At 40.8% G+C, this 14,867-nt stretch overlaps 1 protein-coding gene across 1 annotated transcript; it reads left to right on the forward strand.

The window, feature by feature from the left end:
• Window positions 1-1,967: 1,967 nt before the first annotated feature.
• On the forward strand, window positions 1,968-14,638 carry pde6c (phosphodiesterase 6C, cGMP-specific, cone, alpha prime). Its single transcript, XM_031561222.2, has 22 exons — window positions 1,968-2,645; window positions 4,080-4,232; window positions 4,341-4,430; window positions 4,705-4,845; window positions 5,314-5,388; window positions 6,445-6,509; window positions 6,600-6,666; window positions 6,789-6,836; window positions 6,930-7,079; window positions 7,234-7,377; window positions 7,709-7,774; window positions 7,891-8,037; window positions 8,508-8,615; window positions 8,962-9,071; window positions 9,169-9,256; window positions 9,425-9,525; window positions 9,840-9,944; window positions 10,619-10,682; window positions 10,961-11,035; window positions 11,633-11,716; window positions 11,939-12,089; window positions 12,285-14,638. The coding sequence occupies exons 1-22, from the start codon at window positions 2,184-2,186 to the stop codon at window positions 12,323-12,325; spliced, it is 2,535 nt and encodes an 844-aa protein (XP_031417082.1). The 5' UTR covers window positions 1,968-2,183; the 3' UTR covers window positions 12,326-14,638.
• Window positions 14,639-14,867: the final 229 nt, after the last annotated feature.

A 14,867-nucleotide genomic window follows, 5' to 3' on the forward strand; every position in this document is an offset into this window, starting at 1 on the left:
GCAACACCTAAAACCAAGAAAAATACAATATTTTGTTTGTTTAGAACTACAACCATTATGTACCCCTAAAGCTTTTCATAGCTTATTCCTCATTTATCTGTTTATAATTTTTAGTATGCATTTGCTGTGGTAAATGCCAAAATTTCCATTGTTGTATCAAACGTGCGTCTCAGTCACATGAGGCTAATGTAAACATGTGATGGCCCGGGGGCTACAGTGGGAGATGTAACTTATAGATGAAAGAAACTACACTTAACTCACCTCAACTCAAGTAAAGTTGGAGTTTACTGAGAAAAATATATTTGTCTTGTTTCTATATGTTTACAACTGCCTTGTTCCAGCATTTGTCACCAGTCCTCCCAATTAACACCCTGCTGCATCAGCAAGGCCCCGGCCTCCCGGAGAGGGTCAGTGACATGTCAATTCAACGTTGCACACTCGGGACAAACTGCTGGTTCGTCACACACAAACACCCGGTCGGTCCGCCTGCCCTCTGTGCCAGCCAGGTCTCCACCTCTGACTTGTGGATCCCTGCGTAACGATGACGCTCAGGATCAGTGAGACAGCAGGTTGAGACGCCGGGTGCCAACCCCTCTCACGTGTTGCCTGGACACCACAACAGCTGCCTTAGCAGGTGCCATCAACCTGTTGATCTATAATCAGGTCTCCAGCTGTGACCACAGAGAAGCAAAAATAATTCTGTATTTGAATTAAGAAATAAGAATTTGTTAGAACCAGCAACCTGTCAGTCTGCAGAGCACCAGTGGCATGTGGCTGCTTGCTGGTACCCGCCTGCTCTGGAGCTGACAGGTGTGACAACAGAGAAGCAGAAATAATTATTTAGAGAATTTGTTAGAAAGATTTTTTTTTTATTGATCTCTTCGCTTCTTCACTTTAGAAAATGGTCTTGAGCGAAACAGGTTGATGTTCGTAGGTAGGCCAACATAACCACATAACTAGAGGTAACGGTTCAAATTTGGTCTGATCTGGAAGCTGTCATGGGGAAGATGCTGGAAATGGCCTGTACTGCTGGAAAAATGCCATCCTTCTGTCCGTCTACAGAGGAACTTCACCATGGGATTAATCTATAAAAGTTCCCCTAGTTAGTGGGAGAGACACGGCCTAACAATACCCTTCTTAACCTTCTTTATTTAGAGTGCCCTGGACAAAAGATGCAGGTTCTACTTCTCCTTTGCTAAATCCGTTGTTCTGTGACTGGTTGCCTCCCTCCACGTCTTTGTGCAGACAGTGTGAAAAGGATAATTATAGAACGCTGCTGCTTCCACTGAAGCCTTTTCCTAGAACTGTCCTTGCCATTCCGTTGACGCTTGCCAACTAAGGTCAGTCATTACAATTACAAAACCATTTAGTACAACTCCCCACATTAGTTGTGCTCCTTCAACTAAGAGCCCTTTTTTGTTCCTCTTTTAATTTCTATTTCTATTCTATTTCTATTTCACTTATAATTTCTAAGTGATTCACATGTTTGTTTCTATCTTCCTGTAGATGCCATGGAACACAGGCCAACATTGTATGTTGTTTAAAGAATAGTTTTGGTAGTTACATCATATTGCTCTGTTTTTACTAACACCAGTACTTGTCTGTGACCAAAAAATCACCTTCAGTAAAATACAGTAGGCCTACTTAACAGCAACGTGCAGCAACATACCATGGGATGACCAAGTCTTCTAACAACAAAGACAAGGGTAACTGAGCTAGTTAAGCTGTAGTAGAGCCTACCAAACCTAATGTCTGATGTTGCAAAAAAAATAAACAAGTAACACTATGTCACTTTTCCCCCGACGTAGCATCTTAACCGCAGGTAATAAACAACAGTAGCTTGGCTTCTGATTGGATTGTCCCCTATAAAATGATCAGCGTTAGGATTTGCAGGTTAAGAAAGCTTAGCGGGGGTTTAATGTCATGACGTCACATTAATTAGCGTCCTCCCTGATCCTATCAGCTCACTAAGCCACAGCGGTTTTCCTGCCTGCCTGCCTGCCGAGCATCAGAGGAGAGTCTTGTTTGAGGCTAGTGTTGGTGTAGAGCGGACGATGCCCAAGGGAGGAGGTCTAGTCTGCTGACAACTGACACCCATTTTCCCTCTTGGCTTCCCCAGCACAGGTGATGCTTCAGTGAGGACAACAAAGAGCCCCCAAGCGCCGAACGTCTAACCCAGAAACATGGCAGACAAGGATAGCGTGGAGAAGTACCTGGAGAACAACCCGCAGTTCGCCAGGGATTACTTCGACAAGAAGGTCCGGGCGGAGGTGATCACCGCTGCCTTCAACGAGACCTTCAAAGTCGATGGCTCGTTCAAGGAGGTCGCGCAGATCCAGGAGTCCGCAATCATCTTCGACCTGGTGAAGGCCTTGCAGAATGAGACGGACATGGAGAAGGCTATGCACACGGTGATCCAGAGAATATGTCTCCTGGTAAATGCAGACCGCTGCAGTTACTTCATCATGAGGGCGAGAAACGGGATTCCTGAGCTGGCGACTTGTCTGTTCGATATCACCCCCACCTCCAAGTACGAAAACAATCTGGTCAGCATGTCTGCGGAAATTGTCTTCCCTACTGATATGGGTGTCGTTGGACATGTTTCCACTGCCAAAAAACAGATCAACATTCCTGATGTCTCAAAGGTGAGTAACAGGTAGAAGCAGGTAGACTCCTTGAGGCAATGATTCTCATTATGTTACAGAATAGGATTCCTTTTTCTAAAGAGACTAAAAATGCATCCCTAAAAGTATATTCCGGGGAGCTGTGGCTCAAGCAGCAGCCCCGACCATGAACAGGCTTGAACGCCCACGGGGACCCGGGTTCGAATCCGACCTGCGGTCATTTCCCGATCCCACTTCCCACCTCTTCTCTCCAGCTCATTTACTGTCAAACCTTCACTATCCTATCTGATTAAAGGCAAAAAAAAGGCCTATTCAAATTGTGTACCACAATGGTGAGGTGACTCAGGATTCATATGAAACCTGATACACTTCATAATTTTCTTGACAGTCCTGTAAGCGCACAAATAATGTCTGGGATCATTGCTGAGGTTTTCGTTGACCAAAAGCAAATGGAATTCATCTGAAAAGCAGAAGAATATCCTTGTAGATTTTTATTTAGTATACATGCAAGGAAAATATAAAAGATAGAACAACTAGTCACAGATGTTTGTTTTGTAAATGTCACTGGATTTAGCAAAAAAAATGTCCCCCCCTAAAAAACAAACTACTGTTTTAATGGACTGCCACATCATTTCGAACCTATATATAACCTAATGCACAGCTAATGATTATAGAGGGCACACAGGACATTTAGTGGGTTCAGAGGCCAAATTCAATCCTTGTGCTACAGCCTTAAGCCGTGACCGTAGATTTGTGTTATAAAAGTGTTATAAAACAGTGTTGTTATAGCTTAAAGAATAGTTTAACTGACTGAAGGCCACAAATGGGTGTTTGCAGCGTCAGTGAGGCAAAAGAAAGATCTATATCTACAACAATCTGTAGATAAACACTAGATCAGGAAAATATATATAAATATACATAAATGTAGACAATCTATATAAATATACACCACAACAGGATCAAAACTGTTGAAAAATGTAAAAAATCTAAGAAAGATAGGTCCCCCCCACACACCCCTATCCACAAGGTTTTGAGCAGACATTTTCTACCGCCTGTTTGTTCACCTGCTCGTTTAAAACAAAAAAAAATATTTTTTCAATTTGATGCTAAATGCTGGCCCAAATTACCACACTTTATGCTAGCATCATACAGTGAACATACATACAATATGTTTTGGATATGAAGTATATGATAGTGCTAAATCAGTTCCACTAGCCTACATAATTTAGCCAATGTCAGGATACGGCAGCCAGAACAAGTGAGGAGGAGGCCGCTGTGTCAATATGCATGCAGGCCTGGTTGCGAACGGCAGCTCATGACGAAAGTTGGATGAAAATGTTTAGAAAAGAAATAAACCGACAAGGCGTTCACTTCGGACATTTTGACATTGAATCCATGCACACTGCAGTTGTTCTGTTTCCTTCATTACAATAATATGATTGTTCCCATTTTCAGAATGGAAAATTCAGTGACTTTGTCGACAAACAAACGGGATACCAAACCAAGAACATGCTCATCGCCCCTGTCTTGTCCGGAAAGGACTGTCTGGGCGTCATCACTGCACTAAACCGAGTCGACGGCGCCGAATTCAACAAGACAGATGAAGAGGTAGGTTAGATATTTCACCTGGTCTGCCCCCAGCTCAGTTCCCGGCCACCATGTTCGAAATGTTTTGAAAACAATCCCAGAGATAACTTCTGATTTGATGTCCCACAGTTCTTCACCAAATACATAAGCTTCGCCACCGTCATTGCTCTTCAGCACTTCAGCAACTACATGTGGAATGTGGAATCACGAAAGGCCCAGGTCAGCTGATCAAGCTTATTACACACTTAAATACAATACAATACATTCTTAGCCTTTTTGATTGATAACCACAGTAATGTATAGTCAGTCATTTACTGTACACGTAATTAAAACAAAATTGTAACCTAGTGTTGGATGGAAATTAGTCACTCAAAGACTTTGGCATATTGTAAGCTACATCATCTTTACCAAAGGACCAACCTCTACTAACTCACCTGTACCCTTAGTGAGGATTTCCATAACTATCATAGCATTTGGAATCTTGTGCCTACAGGTTCTCCTTCATTCTGCCAGCAAAGTCTTTGAAGAACTTACAGATATTGAGCGACAGTTCCATAAAGCCCTGTACACAGTGAGAGTCTACCTGAACACTGAGCGTTACTCTGTGGGTCTTCTGGACATGACCAAGGAGAAGGTACGGCTACCCACAAAACTGTCTAAAACATCCACAGCTCACTCAACAAAAATAAATAATTGTGTACACAAACCAACAAACCAAAACTACATGTACACAACACATTCTACTCTCTATATGATCATGCCTGGTAACAGCGCATCCTGTCATATGCATGTGCTAGGAGTACCTAAGAAAGCATATTTTATATACCGTGATGCATATGTATTTGACATTATCACATAAACGTGCTTGTTCGAGAGAATAATAGTAAATGCATACAGGGTAAAATACATGTATGCATGAACTAATGAAACTAATGATCACTAAGTTACTAATGATAACAACTGGTAGAAGCATCATAATGATACCCTGCATTAATACAAGTTTAATAAATCTTTAATTTCTCATAGAGGTAAATAGTATGGAGGCCATTTTAAAGGCTTTGTTGTTGTTGTTGTTGTTGTTGTTGTTGTTGTGATTCTGTAGGAGTTCTACGATGAATGGCCAGTGAAATTGGGAGACGTGGAGCCATACAAGGGACCCAAGACTCCAGACGGCAGGGTAAGGTCTCACGCCCATATTTAGCATTTCCTTTCTTGTGTCCCTACTCTCCTAGTCGACACAGTCTGGGTTGGTTAAGACCACCATTATTTTTACAGACACTTTCAGGGAGATGGCTTTACGACCCTGAATGTTGCTGTACACATGATGCCACATTGCATTTGTTTCATAACATGTTCAGGAGTTTTGTTTATTGCAAAATAGCAGTTTGCTTAAAGGTACAGACTGTAGTTTTTGCTGGCATCTATTAGTAGAAATGGAATGTAGTATTCATAATTTAGTTTTCAACGGTATACCTGTAACTATGAATCATGTTTCCGTTAGCTTAGAATAGCCCCTTCGTATCGACATAGGGAGTGGGTAATTTCAACGGAGTCTGCTATGTTGCACTGCCATGTATCTACAGTGGCCTAGAATGGACAAACCAAAACACTGGCTCGAGATAGGGCTTTTCATGTTTTTATGGCATTTGATAGCCACCATAAGTCCTCACACACGTTTGTAAAGGGAAGGGTATTCAGTGGGTTGCAATTCAGCAACCAGCTAAATACTGATCACTTGATACTAGGGCTGAACGATTTGGGAAAATAATCTAATTGCGATTTTTTACCAAAATATTGCGATTGCGATTTAATATGCGATTTTTTTTTTTATCCTCTTTTTTTCCCAACAAAACGTAATGAATGTTTTAAATATGACCAACACAATATTAGATACATTTAGTGTCAAATATTCTTTCCCACATTTTACATTTTTATTTAACTTCTCATTACAGAAACAAGAACAACAAATCGGTGGCTTTGCCACTGTGCATTTAAGTAATTAAAAAAAATGAACGTTGCGGTTAGAAAATCGCGTTCTATCATATCACGATTTAATCGCAAATGCAATTAATCGTTCAGCCGTACTTGATACCATTAAAAACTACACACTGAACCTTTAATACAGCGTTCTTCACTGCCCCCCCCCCCCCCCCCCCCCCCCCCACTAGTGCATTGGTAGGGAATGATGTTTTTTTCCCACCTAACCTATGCATTAACCAATTCACAATTACAGGAAGTGATCTTCTACAAAATCATTGACTATCTCTTAGAAGGCAAAGAGGAAATCAAAGTCATACCGTGAGTATCTGACCTCTAACCTCTATATGGTTTTCTGTGAGAACAGCATACAGTGTTGTGTTAAAGCTCCTGTATGTTCTACTTTTAAAGGGCTCCTCCTGTGGATCACTGGGCCCTTGTTAGTGGACTCCCCACCTATGTGGCAGAAAATGGCTTTGTGAGTTTGACACATGCTGAAGAGTACATCAGTAGACCCTTACAGACATTTTACATCTTTGACTAAAAGAGAAATATTGATTTTATACACTGTTGTGTTGTGTTTCTTTTCTTTACCTGTAGATTTGCAACATGATGAATGTCGCTGCAGATGATTACTTCACATTCCAGGTGGATATAACTGATCATTTCTTTATTTAATTTGTATTTCATTTCATGTTATGTACAACCATTTACAATGTTTAATTAATTTCTCTATTTCAGAAAGAGCCAGTGGATGAAACAGGCTTCGTCATCAAGAACGTGCTGTCCCTGCCCATTGTCAACAAGAAAGAAGAAATTGTGGGTGTGGCAACCTTCTTCAACCGCAAAGACGGCAAGCCATATGATGAGCAGGACGAACAGATCACTGAGGTGAGAGAGCTACAACCACAACCCGCTGATGCTAACTCTAATGCGTTTGTGTGAGGCTGTGTTAAACTGGGAGCTACAACCACAACCCGCTGATGCTAACACTAATGCGTTTGTGTGAGGCTGTGTTGAACTGGGTCTCTCTCCCCTTCTGTAGGCTCTCACTCAGTTCCTGGGCTGGTCTGTGCTGGTCTGTGACACCTACGACAAGCTGAACCGCACCGAGTGGCAAAAAGACATCTACCAGGAGATGGTGATGTACCAGACCAAAGCCTCGCTGACAGACGTGCAGAGCATCCTGGTGAGTTTGGTTCTCTAGCTGCCACAGTCATGGCTTCCTTCCATACCCAAGGAGGAAGGAATTCAAAACAGAATGCAGTCCCATTTCTTGGTATCTGAATATTTGGCACATGCCTTTTGAAGCACCCCACAGCAAGGTTAAAGACAGTCATTAGTTTTGTATTTGTCCTGTTTCGGAAAAGCACTTGTGGCTTTAGTAATCATGTAAGTGTTCCGTGTATAACATCATCCAAGTGTCACCACTGTCAATAAGAGTTAATGTATCATTTTGGCAAGACAGGAACATGTCATGATATACAAACATCAGTAAACGACTCCCGTTTGTCTTACAGAACACAGTGGATAAGTTGGGCAATGCACCAGAGGAATGCGAACCGAAAGAGATGTACAAACTTCTGGTAAGAAGCAGTGCAATCTCCCTGCCTCACATCTTGGCAAACAGTCCACCATTTACCTATTCTAATTTAATGAATTGATTAATTGATTAATTTGTTCATTTTGTTTATTTGCACAGAGGGCCAACATCCCAGAGGCTAAAGATTGTGACATATTGGAGTTCCACTTCAGTGACCTGCCAGTGACTGAGTTTGACCTCATTAGGATGGGCATCCGTTGCTTCTTTGAGCTCAATGTGATGGAGAAATTCAAAATACCACCCGAGGTAAGACAGGGGGGTTTTTGCCATGGGAGGCAAAAAGAGCTAGGAATATAGCATAGTATATATATATATCTATATCACATCTGCACTAATCACCATTATTGCTGCTCATGTTCTTACTGTTCATACCACTTATATCTTATGTCATACTGTATATATCCTATTTATCTATATTTATATTACCATTATGCACATACTCTGCACTCTTCTGCTTTGCACTTCTGGTTAGATGCTAACTGCATTTCGTTGCCTCAGTACTTGTACTCTGTGTAATGACAATAAAGTTGAATCTAATCTAATCTAGTAAACTTCTCTATGCTCCTCCATACTCTATACTTCTCCGGCTCTAGTTCTCTGATGTTCTACCGCCCACACGAACGTTCTAAAAAGGAATTCTCAAGAACATTCTCAAGTAGCCTGACGTGGTGTCATGTCACCGCCTTGTCACAGTAGTTCTCTTGCCCTCGTTTCAGATCCTCACCAGATGGATGTACACAGTACGAAAGGGCTACCGTGACATCACTTACCACAACTGGAGACATGGCTTCAACGTAGGGCAGACCATGTTTACTCTTTTGCAGGTGAGCTCAACAAAGTTACTGTACATACTGTGCATCCCATATTAACGAACACTTAAAGGTACAGTCTGCAATTTTGGCGAAAAGTCAGTAATATTTTTTAGCTATACAGCCAATCAAATTAGACCCATCTCTTTTTTGTGTATTGGAGTGGAATTATACTACAAAACTACAAAAAACTACAAAAAAATGTGTGGTCTAACCGAGACTGACTTGAGATAGACATCTGACAGAAGTAATGAACCTGTCAGGACAACTGGAAGTCAGGTCATCCTTTGAATCAGAAATCAGTTGGTATTTTTTAAATGTTGAACTGACCTCTGGTGTGTTCGCCCTCACCCAATGGCAGACTGGAAAGCTGAGAAAGTACTACTCCGATCTCGAAGCCTTCGCAATGGTGGCGGCCGCTTTCTGCCACGACATCGACCACAGAGGAACCAACAACTTGTACCAGACCAAGTATGTGCCGTGATAAGAACCTAATAGAACACATCAAATATTGTTTTTTCTACTGCAACCCTGAAATGTTGCTGTTCTTATCGTCTTTCTCCCGTAGGAGTGCATCACCCTTGGCCAGGCTCCATGTGTCCTCCATTCTTGAGAGGCACCATCTGCAGTACAGCAAGACGTTGATGGCCGACGATGTATGAGTTTGTTTGTGTGTGTGTGTGTGTGTGTGTGCAAGTGTCTGAATGTAATATGTTAGAAACAGTTTTTTAGTTGTTTGTCTAGATTTCAGACACTGTTTCAAACCTTTGGCCAGTTATAATAATAGTAATCATAATAATAATAAATTTGTGTTTTGTTCGCAGACTGTCAACATCTTCCAGAGCCTGCAGAAGCGTCAGCTTGAGACCGTGCAACACTTGCATGACGTCTGCATCATCGCTACTGATCTGGCCCTGTACTTCAAGTGAGCTCCTTCACATCTCGGTCAAGCCCCTAGCGTAGAGAACCCCCATCAGTCACTTCCCCATGGATCCTCTAGCATTTAGGATCCCCCTTGCCCATCAAATAGGCATTGACAATCCCCATTGGTCACCTCCCTCCCAATCCAGTGGCATAGAGAATACCCATTGGTCACCTCCCTGCCCGTCCACTGGCATGGACAATCCCCATTGGTCACCTCCCTACCCCTCCAGTGGCTCCTCCTTGTTCATCCACTAGCATTGGGAATCCCTGTTGATGGTGTGTATTGATGAGCATGATTTGTCTACCCAAATACAGGAAGAGAACAATGTTCCAGAAGATTGTCGACACTACAGAAAACATGCCGGAGGAAGAAGCAAAGAACCATATCGCCAACAACCCAATCAGGAAGGAAATCATCATGTAAATATCAGCACAGTTTTTCCACATTGGCATTTAACATGAAAGCATAACCAGTTTAATGTGTCATAATAGAAAAAACATCAGATCACATAACACATTGTTAATTGAAACATATTAGAAGTGATAATGGATAATGGTGAAGTGGAAGAGCAATAGGCATGACAATGACAATTAGATTGTATTTCATGCATTTGACTTTAGTACTTGACAATGAGATCGTGCCCAGCGATGAAGGGGAATATATACTGTTCTCATATGCATTTGCTCTTAGTGGATCTGACCACTGACTGAGAGTACTGCTACTCTTTCACTCAACAGACTGGGCCACAGCAGCATCGAAATCTGCTGTTGTTCAAAATCACTGACATTCCTTAACCACCCTGTGCCCTGATATTTTCTGAAGTAATAATAATAATAATAATGGATTTTATTTGTATAGCACACTTTAAAATACAAAGAAGTCTCAAGGTGCTTTACATGGTTTAAACAATCACAACACTAATAAAAAAGGAATAGAAGTGCTAAAGTCAGACAGAAAATAGGATAATATAAAATTGCAATAAATAATACATTTAACTTAAAATAATGAATAAGATCATAATGAAATCGAAGAATATGTATTAAAAACAGAATAAGTATTAAAAAAAGAAGTGTCTTTGTTCTCATGTCTTTAGGGCCATGATGATGACAGGATGTGATTTGTCAGCCATCACCAAACCTTGGGAAGTGCAGAGTCAGGTATGCATTGGGGGAGAGGCACCTACACCAAATACATCTCCATAGTGACACATGAATCATGATCAAGTGAATCGAGCTGTTTTCTGTACAGAAACAAAATTAATTAGCTTTGAAATGAGACCATTCATAGAAGCAAACACATTGCTTTGTCATAGCCCACAAGTAACAGTCAGAGCTTTTTATAGAGAACTCCTTTGGTCCCCTCATGTCTATCCACTGATCTCACATCTGTCTCATATCTCATCTCATCTCATCTCCTGTTCCCTCTTCCTCTTAAGGTGGCTCTGATGGTGGCAGCTGAATTCTGGGAACAGGGTGACCTTGAGAGATCTGTCCTTGACCAGGAGCCCATTGTAAGTATCTTTTCATTCTCATTTTATTTGATATATATATATATATAAAACAATATAAATATATATACATATATAAAATATATATATATATATTTGTTGTGTATTATTACTCAGTATATATATACACTGGGACTAATTCCCTACTCAAGAACCTTATGGCAGTTGTTTGCTCTTGATAGCATTTTATTGTTATCAAAGTTGTTTTTATTGCCAAGTAAGTTTACGCCTACCAGGAATTTGCTTTGGCATATTGGTGCAGACAATAAACATAAAACATAATAAGTACTACAGAACATAAGAAAAACAATATATAAAATATATAAAAAATATAAAACGTAAAAATATTTACAGAATATGAAATGGATGAGCTGTGCAATTATAGCTTTGTACTCTCACAAAACCAGATGTATCAAGTCCAGGGTCTAATTTGGACCTTTGGTCAAAATGTGGGTCGGAATGATAGACACGTTCAATAGATTTTTTGAAGCCAGATTCAAACACATACAGCAAAAGTGGGTGGGGCTATGATGGAAAGCCAACTTTTTTCTTCAGCGTAATTTCAATGTCAAAAGTACTGACTGAATATGTCCTTTACAGCCCATGATGGACAGGAACAAATTTGCCGAGCTTCCCAAAATGCAGTGCGGTTTCATCATGTTTGTGTGCTCCTTTGTGTACAAGGTAAGCATTTCTCGATTTTCTGTTTTTGTTTTCATTTTGCTTGGAGTTATGTCCCTTTGGAATTGTAGGGACCAGGAAATTGTTACTGTAAGTGTCCTTAAAAAGCAGTGAACACAAACACACAAACACACACCCATACACACACACACACACAAATGAGTTCCCAGGGTATTGCAAAGACATTTAAACAGTTGAAAGAGATTGTGTCCTTTTGTGTCCTAGGAATTCTCAAGGTTCCACAAGGAAATCACACCTATGTTTGACGGCCTCAATAACAACCTCAAGAACTGGAAGGCGCTGGCTGATGTCTACGATGCCAAGATGAAGGCCATCGAGGACGAGAAGAAGAAACTGGAAGGGGGAGACAAGAAAGGTTTGTCATTGTTACTTGCCATCTTGGAAAAGTTAGGGATTTGCTGCCTTGGTTACCATGGTTACAAAGATCCATATACAACGCTGGTGGCAACGTGTTCTTTGATGTGTCTTGTTTTTTGTTGAAAGCCATTGAGTAACATTATTTCTTTGTGTGTGTGTGTGTGTGTGTGTGTGTGTGTGTTCTGCGCTGCAGAGGAAGAAGGAGGAAAGTCCAAAACCTGCACAGTCTCATAAACTTGTTCTGGTGGTCTGTATCCACGGCTGGTCGAGCCAGGAGGGGGGGGGAACCTTTTTTCACGAAAGAGTCGGACAGGAGATCAAACGCCTCTGTAGAGGACAACACTTCTTTATCTGCTTTTTCTTTCACATCATCGAATGCGTCATCAATGCACAGTTAGTCAATCAGCTGGACCCAAGGGCCAATGCTTCTGTGGTTATGTGGCGCGGTCTCATTAATTACCAAACAGCAGAGGTTTCCCAAGTAACCGTGGGGAATCGGGTATGTCAATTCTTAAAGCAAATCCAGAGCTAAGTTTTATTTTTCTTCATCCTTTTTTTTGGTTTTGGTTTGTTTTTTCCTTTTTTTTAAAGGCAATGAAGAAACTAAACCAATAGTTATTGGTTTGTGACAGTATTTGCTTATCTTTTATTTAGTTGATTTAAGCTGTCAAACAACAAAACAAACACAGAAACAAACAAAAACACAATCACATAATAACTCTGTATACCGTCAATTATCCTTTTATTATTATTTAATTATTCAAGCATCTTTGCATCTTAGTGTCTGTCTTTGAAACTGCACAGTGTAACAGATATACTGTGTAGTGAAGTAGAAATGTTTCTGCATTCGTCCTAAAAAGTAAAGCTTAAACAACGCTCTGGTTTTAGGCACTGAATTTTGCCATCATTTAACTGGCACTTTATCGATCATAACTAGACCTGTGGCCATCATGTTCACAGCATAGGGACGCAACAGAGACTGGTCTGATAAAGAGGGATAATTTCAACCTCGTTTCTCAAAGTTTTCAGTACGTTTTCAACATTTCTTTGGAGGGCTGGTGTCACCTACTGGTAATAATGGAGTGATACAAATGTACAACAGACAGCATCCAAGTACTTCATCTCTGCTCAGTTAACTAAAACTGTGAACGTAATTTAATTTTTTGAATCAGAAAAAAGAACAGAGATGTCAGAGATGACAAATATGACCGTTGTTCAAAGAATATATTTTTAATGCGTTATCAGATAACACTTTTGTACTTTTTGTCTTTTCAAAAACTACCATAATGGACATAGAGCGGGACTGAAGGTGCTATTGATGGCGCTCTTGCACTGAGGATGGCAGTCGTGCCACCGTATACAAACGTAGTGGGCACCTTGGTGGGCACAGGCCGTGCCACTTTATATAGGCGAACGATCGGACACGTCGTTTTATTTCAAATATCTTAAATCATTTAAAATTATACGAAGCTTAGGTTGTGTCATAAGGACAGTGACATTCTATATAATTTCAAATATAACGTACATCTATTATTTAGTTCTTAATCATTACCAAATGTGGTCAAACAATAAATATTCAAAACTATCTGCGTGAAAAATGCACTTGTACTTTGTACTTTGGCAAAGGGGAGAGGCAAAAGTCTCACAAACCAACACTAATGGCTATTAGAGGACTTGAACAGGAAAAGGTTCGATAGGAGGCCAATGGAGACTTATCCAGATTTACGACTGATATATCCCTCCTAACAGCATAATGAAATCTTCTCACGGTGTTAGGATGGATGCTGCTTTTGTTGGTCAGACAGATTAACCTTTGTATAATGAAACAATGTAACCTCAGTACGAATTTTCTTCTCAGTTTTGTCCCCAAATGACAAATGACAGAAGCACTACATGCTTCAAGGGTCTCCTGCTGTTCGTCAGGACAATACACCTGCTTTAGCTAATAATGTATTTCTAATTATCTGATGTATCCAATGTGGATTGTTGGAACACTGATTGTCCCTAGAACATATATTTCGAGATGGAAGGGGTGCTGACAAATGTGTTAAGGAAAAAGTCAAACTGGTGGCACATCCTGTCGTTAATCCGATGGAAAATCAATCACTTCAGTCATCCAATTAGCACTTCCTGAGTGGCCTCCACGTTAGATAATGATTCGCTAGAAGTCGGTTCTCGGAGGGAGGAAGGTGACACCTCGGCTAAACTGTGATCAGAGCAGGGGGGTGGGGGGGGGATTCATGGCAGAAAAGTGAGTTAATCCTGTCTCAGGCGATTCTTGGGCGAGTGTTCACATATGGGAGTGTGTGAGTGTGTGCATGTGTGTTTAAACTTACAGGCTAAGGCGAGTGTGTGTGTGTGTGTGTGTGCGTGTGCGTGTGTGTGTACATGTGTGTGCTCTTGTCAGTGTCGAATGGCTTTGTATAGCTCCAAATTACCAAGGTTCATAGTTGATCACTAAATACTGCTGCATATATTATATGTCACAAGCTACTGTAAATTATTTAATATAAACAAATAAAAATCATTCTTTCAAAGTTTAAAAAACATTTTGTGATTGTTTCTTTACACACAGACCTACTTACTCTTACTGACTGACCGGCCCTCAGATGTTCGATCATTCCCCATTTTATTTTCTGTGATTTCTACCACCAGAAAGACATCAGAGCAAGCCATCCAAGGCAGGCTCGAAGCACTTAAGAGTCTTCCTCACGACCATATCGTGCCGATAAAGCCGGCTAAGATGCAGGGAAAGACGATCAGATAATTGGCTGAC

This window comes from Clupea harengus, chromosome 23 (genome assembly GCF_900700415.2).
Source record: "Clupea harengus chromosome 23, Ch_v2.0.2, whole genome shotgun sequence".
NCBI lineage: Eukaryota > Metazoa > Chordata > Actinopteri > Clupeiformes > Clupeidae > Clupea > Clupea harengus.

Coding starts and splice junctions, on each gene's coding strand:
- pde6c (XM_031561222.2), top strand. CDS start 2,184: ATGGCAGACAAGGATAGCGTGGAGAAGTACCTGGAGAACAACCCGCAG. Junction 4,233..4,340: donor TCAACAAGACAGATGAAGAG/GTAGGTTAGATA, acceptor GATGTCCCACAG/TTCTTCACCAAATACATAAG. Junction 6,667..6,788: donor ATGTGGCAGAAAATGGCTTT/GTGAGTTTGACA, acceptor CTTTACCTGTAG/ATTTGCAACATGATGAATGT.